The sequence below is a fragment of the Bos mutus genome, chromosome 8, assembly GCF_027580195.1.
Source record: "Bos mutus isolate GX-2022 chromosome 8, NWIPB_WYAK_1.1, whole genome shotgun sequence".
NCBI lineage: Eukaryota > Metazoa > Chordata > Mammalia > Artiodactyla > Bovidae > Bos > Bos mutus.
The window spans coordinates 88,222,250-88,235,372 of NC_091624.1; the positions used below are offsets into that span (position 1 = coordinate 88,222,250).

The 13,123-nt window shown below is 40.1% G+C and overlaps 1 protein-coding gene across 2 annotated transcripts in view; it reads right to left on the reverse strand.

Annotated features, from left to right (window-relative positions):
- Positions 1-3,484: 3,484 nt before the first annotated feature.
- MLLT3 (MLLT3 super elongation complex subunit) overlaps positions 3,485-13,123 on the reverse strand; it is a 289,781-nt gene continuing 280,142 nt past the window's right edge. For both annotated transcript variants that reach the window (XM_070375956.1, XM_070375957.1), the window contains exon 11: positions 3,485-8,099. In XM_070375956.1, the coding sequence (XP_070232057.1) occupies positions 7,968-8,099 (132 nt within the window). In that variant the 3' untranslated portion in view covers positions 3,485-7,967. The remainder of the gene's footprint in view (positions 8,100-13,123) is intronic.

Here is a 13,123-nt window from a genome sequence, read left to right on the forward strand (position 1 = left end):
GAGTCTTTGTTCCGTCTCTACTAGGAATTATACCTGTGCAACCTAGAACCACTAAAACATCAAAGGATATCACATGGCAGGGCATGAAGGCAGAGTAAAGAGCAGCGAAATTCCAGAACACACTCCAACAATAAGCAGGGAGAGGGTGTCAACCCCCAGGAAGCAGCCGCAGGAGCCAGAGTGACTCAGCAGGTGGCAATGAAGAGGTGACATTTGGTGCAAAGGTGGAAGATATCCTGTGTGGAAAAACACCACAACCTCAACACGCAATAGGGTCTGGGAACAGGGCCAGGGACCCAACCTGTTGGATCCATACACATACCTGTATGGTGCATGTATTGTAGAAAGGACTGATCATCTATAGCCTATTCACCTATTCAAATGATAGGCTCTGGTGGGGGTGGGTCGGGGGGCAGTGGTTGATGATGAGGGATGGCCCAGGGGCCGCTTCAACACCTGTAGATCTTCAGTAACTTTGAAAATGCCCTTTCCAACCTGGATCCTAAGGGCTTGCCCCTACCTTGAGGAGGATGCTCTTGTTCCCATACATAACCCAACCACTGTTTATCATGTACAGGCAGAAATCTGAGGGTAGAAGCAGAAACCTGAGGGTAAATTTTCAGTTCTCCATGTCTGATAGTGCATTCCTTGGAAATACGATGCCCTGCCACATATCCTAGTTTGCCAAAAACAACCCACTTTACTCACATTGTCCTGGGATAATTCTCTAATGTTCCACTTTGGATGGCAAGTGGTCACCTAACCCAGAAAACAATTTCTGGGGATATTAACAGCTCTACTGTCCTTCTGTGAACCTGCAGCATCCCAACTTTAGGTTGTAAGCCTTGAATGAAATATAGTGTAAAATTATGTTGATCAAGGAACTTTAAAGCAAAACATCTGTTACTGTCTTCTGCAACTCCTGTTGTTACATACAACATAAGAAATAGTGTTCAAGTTAAACCAGTTTGGTGGTTGTTGGCAGAATATATGGCTTCCCAGAGATTTACTAGAGGAGTGAGTGATGAATTTCCAAGAGGGTCAGATACTGGGCAGTTTTCCCAAACTCGCTTTAACACAAAACCTTTTTTCATAAAATGTCAAAAGAGGTCAATGTTTTACAAAATACTCCCACATTTTCACTCAACAAAGATAGGTACCTAGTTTGTCCAGGAATTGTTCTAGGTCCTGGATCCAGCAGTGTAACAACACAAAGCCTTTGTCTTCATCAGGCTTTCATTTCAGTTGGGGGGGGGGGGCGGGGCGGAGGGGTGGATAGGAAATAAACCTGTAAACAAGCATACATTATAATGTGGAAAACAATGATCTATTCCCCCAGTGATGGATATTCAAAATAAAGACCACAACAGTCATCAATTCTGAGGAATATTCACGAAGCAACCTGTCTTCAGACAAAGATCCACATCTGTCAAAAGCCATGAATTGATGGGCACCTATTTTCTGAGTAGAAGTCTCCCATACAAGTCTCCCCCTTTGAACTGAGTGTACTTCCTTTGTCATTCATATATATGTGCCTCTGGGGGGCGTCCATCTGCCTTTGGCTTTTGTTCGTGGACTATATTCATAACATGTGCTTTTAATACTCTTTCGTGTCCTATCTACACTGAGGTATTATTTAAAATAGCATCTCTTTCCAAAGAAACGTGTATAGTTGCCTAGCACTCAGGGGATAAATTAGAACAAATGGAGAGTTACTACACTCCATGCCATACATCCCATCCCCTAGACCTGGGACACAGGACAAGGCGGTGCTTTAAAACACCCGCACACACACACACACACAAACCTCCTACCCTTTGATTCTGTGCAGAACAGAGACTCATATTTAAATGAATAAGCTAAGTTAAAACTTTCTCTCCTGGAACAAAGCAAAAGGAAAGCCTCTTTATGTTGCAGGGGCTATAGATGCCAGGGGCTGAGCCTGTCCCAAAGCTTCCCTCCGCTGCTCAAAAACTAAGCCAGCTTGCTGCATTTAGCACTTCTCCCCAGACCACCCACCCAGACACGGATACACAAACCACATGTGTGAGGAATGCTGTTCAGCTAGGAAATCGGTATCAGTATTTCAGCCTTATTACTTGCACAGACGGCCCTTTTAGTGCGACTCATTTGTTTTATCTTTTCAATAGCTTTGATTATTTTCTTTTAATGGCCTGGATTTATCCTTTTCTACCCTTTTGAAACTTCAGAGCTCCGCAGTGGGGGCCACATGTGCTGGGAGACGTGTTACCAGGCAGAAGGAGCAAATTGCTTTGCCTTCACACACCACCATCTCCCTGTTCCCTGTGGCCACCTCTTCCGTGCACATGATCCCAACGCCCTGAGTTATTATCAGCGTGGACTCGGGAGCCTTCTCATTCCAGCAGTAGATTATTTTTGTATGGCTATAGGGCCCAGTTATAATTAATGGAGTGTTTTCTCGTTTGTGCCTTGTATGTCTCTCCCTAGCGCTTGGGAACCACACTGGTTACCCTTCTCTAATTAAGGGGAAATTAAGACCAAGAGGCTGCGCCGACAGCCCAGGGCAAGTTAACAACCTCTGGAAAAGACTGGAAATGCCTCCAAGAGGAAGAGGCCACATAAACAGGAAGGTGTGGATACTATTACCGGGTGGAGAAAGCAGAAGCATTGAAATGTGCTCAGGCTTTTCTAGTTGGGTGGTATTCTGAGCAAGGGAACCCATAAAATACCCTTAGTTACTCCACTAATCAGAACAAATGAGTCCATTCGTTTTGGACATTGTATCCCCAAATTGCCAAGCAGAGAGGTCTGGGCATCAGGTCTCGCTTCAGCTGCCATCTCTCTCTCCAGGACTCCCTGGGTATCCAAGTGGGAGTGCGATTCTGCGTATGGCATGGGGTGGTGGAGGGGTAGAGTGGGGAAGTTTGGGGGGAGACTGAGGTTCAGTGCACTTCCCATGTGAGAGCACTTGGGAGACGACATCCTGTCTTCAGCAAGCCCAGGATGCTTACTCTGACTTTCTCCATGTTGGAGAAAATGCAAAGCCATTATTTTAAAATAAACAAATGAATATCTAGGCTGAAACAAGGGGAAAAGATAGTCCACTTCCAGCATGGTCATTAGACAGCTTAGCTGTCAGATGAGCCCATCTGGGACTGAGGCTTCCACACCTAAAACCAGTTGCTAGTTGATAAGATACAAAGCAGTCCACTATCGTCCCCTCAAGGGCTTGTCACCTGAAGATAAGGTTTCTCAAATCTGACCTCTCTCTACTTTTAAGCAGCATTACATAGAGCATTACATCCAATCCCTTGGTTCCTTGCGAAACCAAAAGCATTCTCTCCTCTCTGTTGATATAGTCTTTCTCCTTCCTGTCTAAACAAGGTAGCATTTCTTGCCACTAGAGTAAATGCAAGACCTTTGTTAAGTTTGTAAACAGAACCTCCCAGAGAAAAAAGGGGAAAAAGAAAAAAATACCATGCACAAGTAACCTGGTTTATTCCAAGAATGTACCCTACCATTTCTTGCCCAATCTTTGCAAAGCTTAAAAAATGTACTGGTTTTAGGACACAGAATATGGTGCTAGACCCTGGGGACTCAGAGATGAATGGAGCAAAACTGTGTCCCCAGCCGTTTCTCCTCTCACCATTCCTTAAGACCAGCATCACTTCTTGAGAAAGGCTGGGGGCTCATTTTTCTTGTATGCAAAGGGAAACCAAATCTTGGTCAAATGACTCTTAATCAGGAAGACTGTACGCTGAAAAGAAAATGGAGCCACAACAAATTTGATATGAATTTAAGTAAAACACCTATTTCTGTCCATCTGTACTTACATTTCAACATGGGTTTTAGAGACGGGAAATACATCTTAACGAATGCCTTGTAGTTCATATAGTAGCATCTACACACCATACACAGTGTATCTTTCAACATTACTACACATACACACTCCATTCAAAAAAGATACTGACAGATTTATAAAACGTACTGGCCTTGCACTGTTAATCTCAAGAATACAATTACTTAATTTATTTTTGCACTGCATGGTAGCTGTAGCCACCGTTAGGGATCTGTCAGCATTTCCATCATAACTCTACTTTCAGAATACCGGAGTTCAAGTGCCAAAATACATATTTACAGTTTACAGACAGTGGTGGCTTTGTCTTCCTTTGACTTCTTCAATGCATCTTTACAAGGGATATTCAAGGATGGCAGTGCCTACATAATAAAAAAGTATCATAGAAAACAAGAGGTCAAAAGATGTAGACTTCCAGTCCAAGACTCGACTAAACCATGGGAATCGACTCCTCAACATTCATTGCAGTTGTAGTAGTCTGTACATTATACTCATAGCTTTAGAGCAACAGTCCAAAGCAAGATTTTAAGGTATGTGTACGTATGGAGTACACAGCATTAGTACACAAAAGTGCTAAGGGTGGAAAGTAACAAGCATACAGCGAACTACTCCAGAGCAGATCACCTCCACAGTGAGAAAAATGAACACACACCATCCAATAGCAACACGGGCCATTTCCAACACGAAACATCCAACTCCGTTACCTAGGGACACCTAAAACATTTTAAGAATAAAGTCTCTCTCAAATACAAGTATGTCAACTTATTCACACGTGTGGGGCTCTAAATAGTATGTGGGATGGTATGCAAGCTGAAACGTTTTTTTTAAAAGAGTAGCTGGGTCTGTAAAAGTTACCAGCAGAAACATTTTTGGTAGACGACGTGTTTAGTGGAAGAAAACCAATTTTATTGGTTCTTCCCACAAAACAGGTGGGTAATTATTCAGATTACAGCAATTTGCTTTGCAATTTAAAAATGTTTGGGACGCTCTCCTAGGAATTTTTTCTCCTAGAGATTTTCTCTCTTGATCTTAAGTTTTTATGTCCTCCCCTACTTTGACACAATATGCAAGCATATATAGACATATCTTTTTGTCTACATAAAGACAGGTGGATTACAGTGAAGAAACAAAATAGCTGCACGCATTTTTGTTGCTAACATGCCTGCTATAAACTAAGCATATCTTTTCCTAAATATCCAGCTGCAAAACCAGAGGCAAATGCTAATTGATAAGGGGAGGGGAGGAAGTACTGTACATAAATTGTTTTTTCCTTTGAATTGCTGAGGGAAAATTTAAAGTTTATTATACTCTGGTTGGCTTAAACCATATTCACACTCACCCAATTAATTTTATTGGAAACATCTATCATATATATATATATATACATACACACACACACACACAAAAGAAATTAAACCCTGCCATTTTCCCTTCATGCTTAAAAAAAACTGAAGCCACTGTTAAAACACACATGTCAAAAATATCTTAATAGGTTTCAAAGGTGAGTGTACATAAGTGTGGCAGAACTCAGTGGGTTTCTAAGTATAACTATTAGAATTTAATTGAAAGGGGGTTTATCATTTCTGCATTTAAAAATCAGACGAGAGCAAAGAGTTCAACTTCTTAAAAAAAATTAATAATATGACTCTTATTCTATTGGAATTTCATGGAAAACTCATTTTTCTGTCTCAGTGAAGGGTTAAATTTTCCTGAATTTTATCCATTCCAGACAATATTCTGAAGACATTTGCTTTATTACCTAAATTTTAGGCCTAAAGTTTATCACTGTAATAGCTTCCCTTCTTACTATCCTTTTTGTCTGCTTACTTCTTACGTTAACCAGTTTCTTGGTCAGTAACCTAGGGAACAAAAACATCTTTACATTGCCAAATCACAGTTTTGGTCACACAATTTAAACACAAAAATAAAAATGGCCCATACTACATATATACATTTCTAGTTAAACTGCACAGATATTTTAGTTAAGGTACATACATTTCTGGCTTAATTAGAATGTGTGAATTAACATTTAGAAAAATTTCAAGAGTTTTAAATGTCGCAAACAATTCCATATAAGCATTGTCCGCCCCTTTCACCTGTAAAGTTAAAAAAAAAAAAAAAACACAACTAAAACCATGCAATTCATCAGTCACCTGATGTTCAAAATGACTCAAAGTTCCTCTGTAATTAAACAGTGAGAAGTGGACTACGAAACAAATGCTTCAAGGATGGTCCTGCCAATCGTAAGAGTCATAACATTATTGAAAAAGTACATTTGTCCTCAGAGAGGATGCTTTTGAGAAGTAATTTACAAGGAGCATGGCTGTATTATAATTTTTTTTAAGGAAAAAAATAGTGTCTTTGGATAGAAAAAAAACAATGTAAAAAAAAAAATCCCTTTTTAAAATGCAGAAATAACTCCATTATCAATCTGCATTTACATTCCTGCCCAAAAGAATGGGTCTGGAAAGACCATTTTCTGTACAGACCCTAGTTAATCTCTGTATGAAAAGACAGCATCTGGCGTGGGAATCAACAAGGGAGATACTGGTCTATTAGCACACATAGAGACTTTCTTAAGGCTGATCCAGTGAACGAACCTTTGGATCCAGAAGTATTTCTTCATTTTCTTTTCTTTTCAGTTGAATTCCTAGTACAAAACCTTGGTGCTGAGCTGCTCGTATTTTGCATGTCTCCACTTTTGGAGAAGATGGAATAATGACACCAAAAGTACTTTGGGTTTTTTTTTTTTCTTTTAAAAATAATTTGCTTTCTTTTGCATGCCACAGGACAGATTTCTAGTTTCAAAACAGGGTACATCAAGAACAAAAATATCCCCCCTCCCCAACCATCTTTATTGTCAACCGTCTTTATTGTCACCAATACAAGAAATCCTTCTGGAAACATAAGCAAGTGACTAAATAGGTATCGAACCACTGAATCTACAAGTTAATACATAATCTGTTATGGCAGAATAATCAAGAGTTTTCCCCCAAAGAAAGATTTTAATTTTTCAAATATAAAAGAGTCTAAGAGGATCATATGAGAACAAACAAAGATCTCTTACTCCAGGTTTGGTGGTAAAGATGGGTAACACACTGGCAGCTGAAGAAAGCTGAACCTCTTACTAATAAATAGACCCAAATTAAGAATTTCTACAACATTTCTTTAGAAAACAGAATCAGAATTCCTTCTTTTTTTTTTTTAAATGATGATCCTGTGGAATGCATTCACTTCCATATTTATCTAATATCATAACAGTGAAACAGACACAAGGATGTTGATGACAGCTCAACAATGTAGGATGCAGGACGTTTACAGGTACACGTTTGTTTAAAAGTCCTACAGGTTTATTGACTAAGGCTAGACAGCAATTCATATGATCCTATTTGGTGCATTTACTACCATGGTCCAAGATCATTCATTATATGGATACAGCCAAGGACTGTAACTTTCAGGAAAAAAAGACCACAAAGAAGAAAATCAGGGTGGCTATTTGGTCCCCCCAGTTGATCATTTGTGTCCTGGAACTGGAAAAAAAGGTGGAAAATACAGACTGCAACGAGTTAAGGGACTTGGAAAAAGTTGCTGGAGAGTGGCACGGTATACGGAGTAAGGTCACTGGGCTTGGGATGGCAAGGGCGCTGCATTGAAAGAGCATCCACGGGACCGAGAGATTAGAATGTCTTGTGGTGTCATTCCCTCAACGACTCTATAGTATGCGATTAATAAATAGATCAGTTATGTAATAAGGCAGTGTGTTGAATATGCATTCGTCCTGTGGAATGAACCACCACAGAGAGAGAGACACGTGATACCATACACATTCTTTAAGTTTTCTCGTGTTGTGTTTGATCTCTTTGTTTTCAAGGCTATCCAGGCTAACTCTTCCCGGGGATTTCCTTGGAGAGAAGAGTGGTCCACTGAGGCTGGTTTGCTGAACCTCTCCTTTATCAAGAGATGATGACTGGCTTTAAAGAAAAATAAAGCTGAAGGTTGTTTGCTTTTTATTTTTTTCCCTTTTGGTTGCATCATTCTGAGTGTTTTCATATAAACAAACAAGGAAAAAAAAAAATCACAACCAAAAAAAAAAAAACAATAGTCTTTGATGCATCCAGTTGTTGTATCCTCAAGATGTTCCAGATGTTTCCAGGTAACTCTGTAGTTTACGAACTGTGGTTTTGTCCAGCGAGCAAAGGTCAAAATCAAATGTTGTGTTTGTGATATGAAAGTGTCCAGTTTCTTCTATAAGGTTCACAATCTAGAGGAGTGAAGAAGAGAAAGTTTAGGCAATAAGCAATAGGCGTCAAAATGCAAAAAGAGAGGGAGAGAGTAAAATATGGAACCCAAGGGGTTAAGAGACTCATTTATAGAAAGAAGGTCCCATATTATTGATGGCACCAAACTACCTCTTAGCCAATTTGGTAGGTCAAAGGAATATTAACCCTTTGAACTTCTCAATGAGAGCAGATTACCTGTTCTCATCATTCATATTCTTTAAACTGATTCCTAACTTTTAAGTCATCAACAGACTATTTTACTATAGGGGTGGGAGTGAGAATGGATAGTTAATGGGAGATACAATTTCAAGACCCTTTTAAAAATTACTGACCCAAAGGACAGTGGCTGTACTTAACAGATGAAAGGAAATTCCAGCCTAGGAATAACAAAACTCCTTATAAAAATATGTACATGCAGAACACATACCAATATAATGATCATTTTTCTTTCAGATTACCTTATTGTTGAAAGTTTAGAAAATGCAATAAACCCACCAAAAAAAAAAGGAAACCATTTCCATCTCCACCTCCCTAAAGATATGGGTAGTGACTATAGAGGGGCTCAAGGAAGACTTCTGGGGTGCTGGGACTGTTTCATTGCTTGATTTGGGTACTGGTGACAAAAGATGCATTCACTTTGTTAAAATTGATCTAGCTGCACATTTTGTTATGCTTCCACAAAAAATAAACAAAAATCTATATTCATTCCAACAGTCATGTTCAGTGGATGGCCTTGAGCGTTTGGAGGTAATAAGTATTATCTACAGAAAGAAAAGATGCCTTGTCTCCCCATTTGGAATAGCTATACCTCATTCCTTGAATTGGCTCCAACTTCCAGAAATATGATCAACAGAAGTGGTGACAGAGTTACTGTTGGTTTTGCCCGGTTTTCAGGAGGACACTTTCTAAGGTTTCAACATTAACAATGATGTTGGTTATGATTCGAAAGAATTTTTTATCTTGTTATGTGTCTTTCTATTCCTATTTTACAAATAATTTTATCAGAAATAGATACTGTGCCTGGCAGTGTGGGTTTTAGGTATGTTTGTTGTGAGTAAATTGGAATGGAGGGAGGTTAATTTCAGCAAGCTTTGTGAAAGAAAGAGGAAAATCACCATCAAGATGAAAGAAAAACTATTTGTGCAGAGAAACCAACTGGCAACCCATTTGGCTTATTTGTAGTTGTCTGTTATCCTCTATCACTTGCTTCTGTTCTTTCTCAATCATCCTAAGAGGAGTAATTTTAATTATTCAGTCTATTATTTATTCAATGAAGTTTTAGATTACCTAGTCTGGAGTTGAAAACAGCAGAATGGAAACTTTTGACCTTTTCTTCTTACAATTAGTTTTCTTCAAAAAACAGTAAATTTGCGAACTGTTTCCTATGGGTCAGTGGCTCTCAATAGAAAATGTGCTCCCCATTCCTGACATATTTGACTGCCACAGAAACATAAAAGGCACAGTGAACCTCATTCCAATTAATTGCACAACTCCAGACTGAGCTGTTATTGCCGTATTCAACTTCTGAAACTATTTTTTTACAGATGTAACTGTGGGTTTAATAACAAAACCAGTTACTCCCCTTGCAAAATCATGACAGTCACAGCAGACTGCCTACCTCCTATTCATGTGTCCCTTCTTCTTTCCTAGCAGAAGCTTGACTTTCTGGAAGTGGCAATACACTGGCTTCCCAGACCCACTTGCAGCACTAGGCAGACACTGCTATTCACAGTTTGTCAAAAGTCACTGGGCTTTTAGGAAAAGTTTCAGAAGGGTGTGGACTATGGGCAGGTAGCTTTTGCCCTCTGCTCCCTTCCTGTCTGGAAAGAAGATGCAACTCTGGAAGTGCAGCATCTGTCTTCCCCTCACGTGGATGAATCAACGAAATGAAAGATGGCAGAGCAGAGTGGCAATGAGTCTATGTCCTCGGTTCCATCTTTTAAGCCACGACACCAACCATGAATCACTTACCTCCAGGCCTATTATTATATGGGGTGGCAGGGAGGCAGGATGCAGGGGTAGAGAGGGAGCCTTACTTGCTTAAACCACTAGACTCAGGGTTCAATTACATGGATCAGGAGATTATCTGAAGGCGCGTTTCTGATTATGGTTAAAGTATGACATTCATGTAAGCATTTATCAAGCTAGATCTTATTAACATTAAAGATCTAAAATGAACTCTCATTGGCTTTATTAGTTAATAGTTACAGGATAAGTCACCTCCATACATCTATATGCGTAGAGAAACATGCACACACAGCTATGTCCACAAATACAAGCCTTTCAAGGCAATCCAATACTTACTATATATTTAACATTAATTGAATCAAGAGTACTTTCCAGAGTAAATTATCTTTTTGCTACATCGATTAGAAATACTAAAGACGAACTGAAAATGTGTAAACTTCAGTACAGTGACAAACAGCCCCTTCAGAGAGCTCTTTTAGGATGGAAACAAATAGCCTTTCAATTTATGCAATAGAAGCAAATGACAATTATCCCAGAGTGTGGCTCCTCTTCTCAACGAGCTGGCCAGCAGGTAAATGCCCAAGCATTCAGAACAGAGAATCCTGAATTTGGCATATTTAATCCTGACTCTTTTCATACTGTTCATGGGGTCCTCAAGGCAAGAATAATGAAGTGGTTTGCCATTCCCTTCTCCAGATTATGGCATCCGGTCCCATCACTTCATGGCAAATAGATGGGGAAACAATGGAAACAGTGACAGACTTTATTTGGGGGGGCTCCAAAATCACGGCAGATGGTGACTGCAGCCATGAAATTAAAAGACACTTGCTCCTTGGAAGAAAAACTATGACCAACCTCGACAGCATATTAAAAAGCAGAGACATTACTTTGCCAACAAAGGTCCATTTAGACAAAGCTATGGTTTTTCCAGTGGTCATGTATGGTTGTGAGAATTGGACTATGAAGAAAGCTGAGTGCCAAAGAATTAATGGTTTTGAACTGTGGTGTTGAAGAAGACTCTTGAGAGTCCCTTGGACTGCAAGGAGATCCAACCAGTCAATCCTAAAGAGATCAGTCCTCAATATTCTTTGGAAGGACTGATGCTGAGGCTGAAGTTCCAGTACTCTGGCCACCTGATGTGAAGAACTGACTCATTGGAAAAGACCCTGATGCTGGGAAAGACTAAAGGCAGGAGGAGAAGGGCACGACAGAGGATGAGATGGTTGGGTGGCATCACTGATTCGATGGACATGAATTTGAGCAAGCTCCAGGAGTTGGTGATGGACAGGAAAGCCTGGCAGTTGCAAAGAGTCGGACATGACTGAGCAACTGAACTGAACTGATCCCGATTCTGCTCTTTGAATGGCATTGGACAGAACATCAGAACCTCTGAGCCTTAATTTTCTCAACTGTAAAATGGGGACAATGCCACCCATTCTACCTATCATGCAATGTTGTTTAGAGGATCAAATAATATACAGAACATGAAGCTTCTTTATAAGCTGAAAACTGCTACACAGATGAGGGCAACATGATTATGACTACCATGTAAACATAAACTTATCCTTAATTATCCAGGAGGTAACTATACAACACATGAGTTTTCACACCCAGTGCTTTTTCCTCTGCCCCTCATTGACTGTTGGCCATTTCATCAGCACTAAAACAAATGAAGCAGGGAAAATGCCAGAAGCTAAAAGTCAGAAAAGATCTCCTTGAAATTAAAAAAAAAAAAAAAAAAGTATAATAAAAGTTTGCAGGAGAGAGGAAAGAAAACAGGGAGAATAGCAGCTGAAGGAAAGTAGTTGAAACAACAAGGGATTTCCCTGGAGGGCCAGTGATTAGGGTTTTGCCTTTCACTGCAAGCAGTGTGGGTTCAATCCCTGGTCGAGGAGCTAAGATCCCACATGACTCACGGCCAAGAAATCAAAACATTAAACAGAAGCAATATTGTAGTAAATCCAATAAAGGTGTTAAAACGGTCCACAGCAAAAACAAAAAAATCTTTTTTAAACAACAAACTAAAACCACAATGTGGGGGTAAAGAAGTACAGTCCTACATTTTCCCTTGAAAATGACAGGTAACTCACCATTGTAAGAAAATAAAATTCTGTGACTCAATCTAGTTGCTTACTAATTACTAAATAATAAATAGAAGAAAGAATAATAAAAATACCTTCTAGAAAAGGCCACTTGGTTTTAAAGCAAATAAACACATTTACTCACTAGGATATTCAACCCCCTCACCTCATGGGCACTGTACTATCTTGTAGGTTCCGGGGCTTCGATTACAGCTCTCCTGCCTCCTCCACAAACTTCACACCCCACTCTGCCTGCAGCCACACACACACAAAGAAACAAAGGGGATCTGATCACTCGCACTAAATGAACCCTGCATTTTTACGGGAGCTGGTAAGAATGCATCAAGGTGGAGGCAAAGACGGCCTTCGAGCAGTAGGAGTGCCAACAGATGGGGCGTTCAGGACTATTTGCCAATGGGAACAGCATTAATGATTTGAATTATTAGAGCATGAATCTACACCCTCAATTAAGTAAAGACTTCATAAAGAAAAATAAATGTGGGTTCCTTTCCAGGAATCCTGATAGTTAGAACATCAGAAACAGAGCATTAACATGCTTTATGGTAATGACACAAGCCACACAGCCTACAGACACCACCCCGCTGGTCCCTGAAGGACGCCCTGCTGCCATGCCATAGGATTCCCCGACCTGCAAATGCACATGCTGCCACCCTGGTGTCGTTACCTTGCATCAGACTGCAATGATGAATCTAACTCCAAAATAATAGTAACAGTAAAAGGCAGACTGACTGCAGAGGGGGAAAGCAGCCAAGGGCACGCGGTATGTTATAGGTAGTGAAGGAGGAAGAGCATGGAAATTGCTGAGCCCATTCTTCAGATGATGATGGTTGTGCAAATATTTGTGATGGATTATTTCCTGCCACATCAGCTTTGGAGGGGGTACTATGCAGGGTTTTTTTTTTTTTTAAGGAGTAAGATCCACTTGTTTAAGTCTA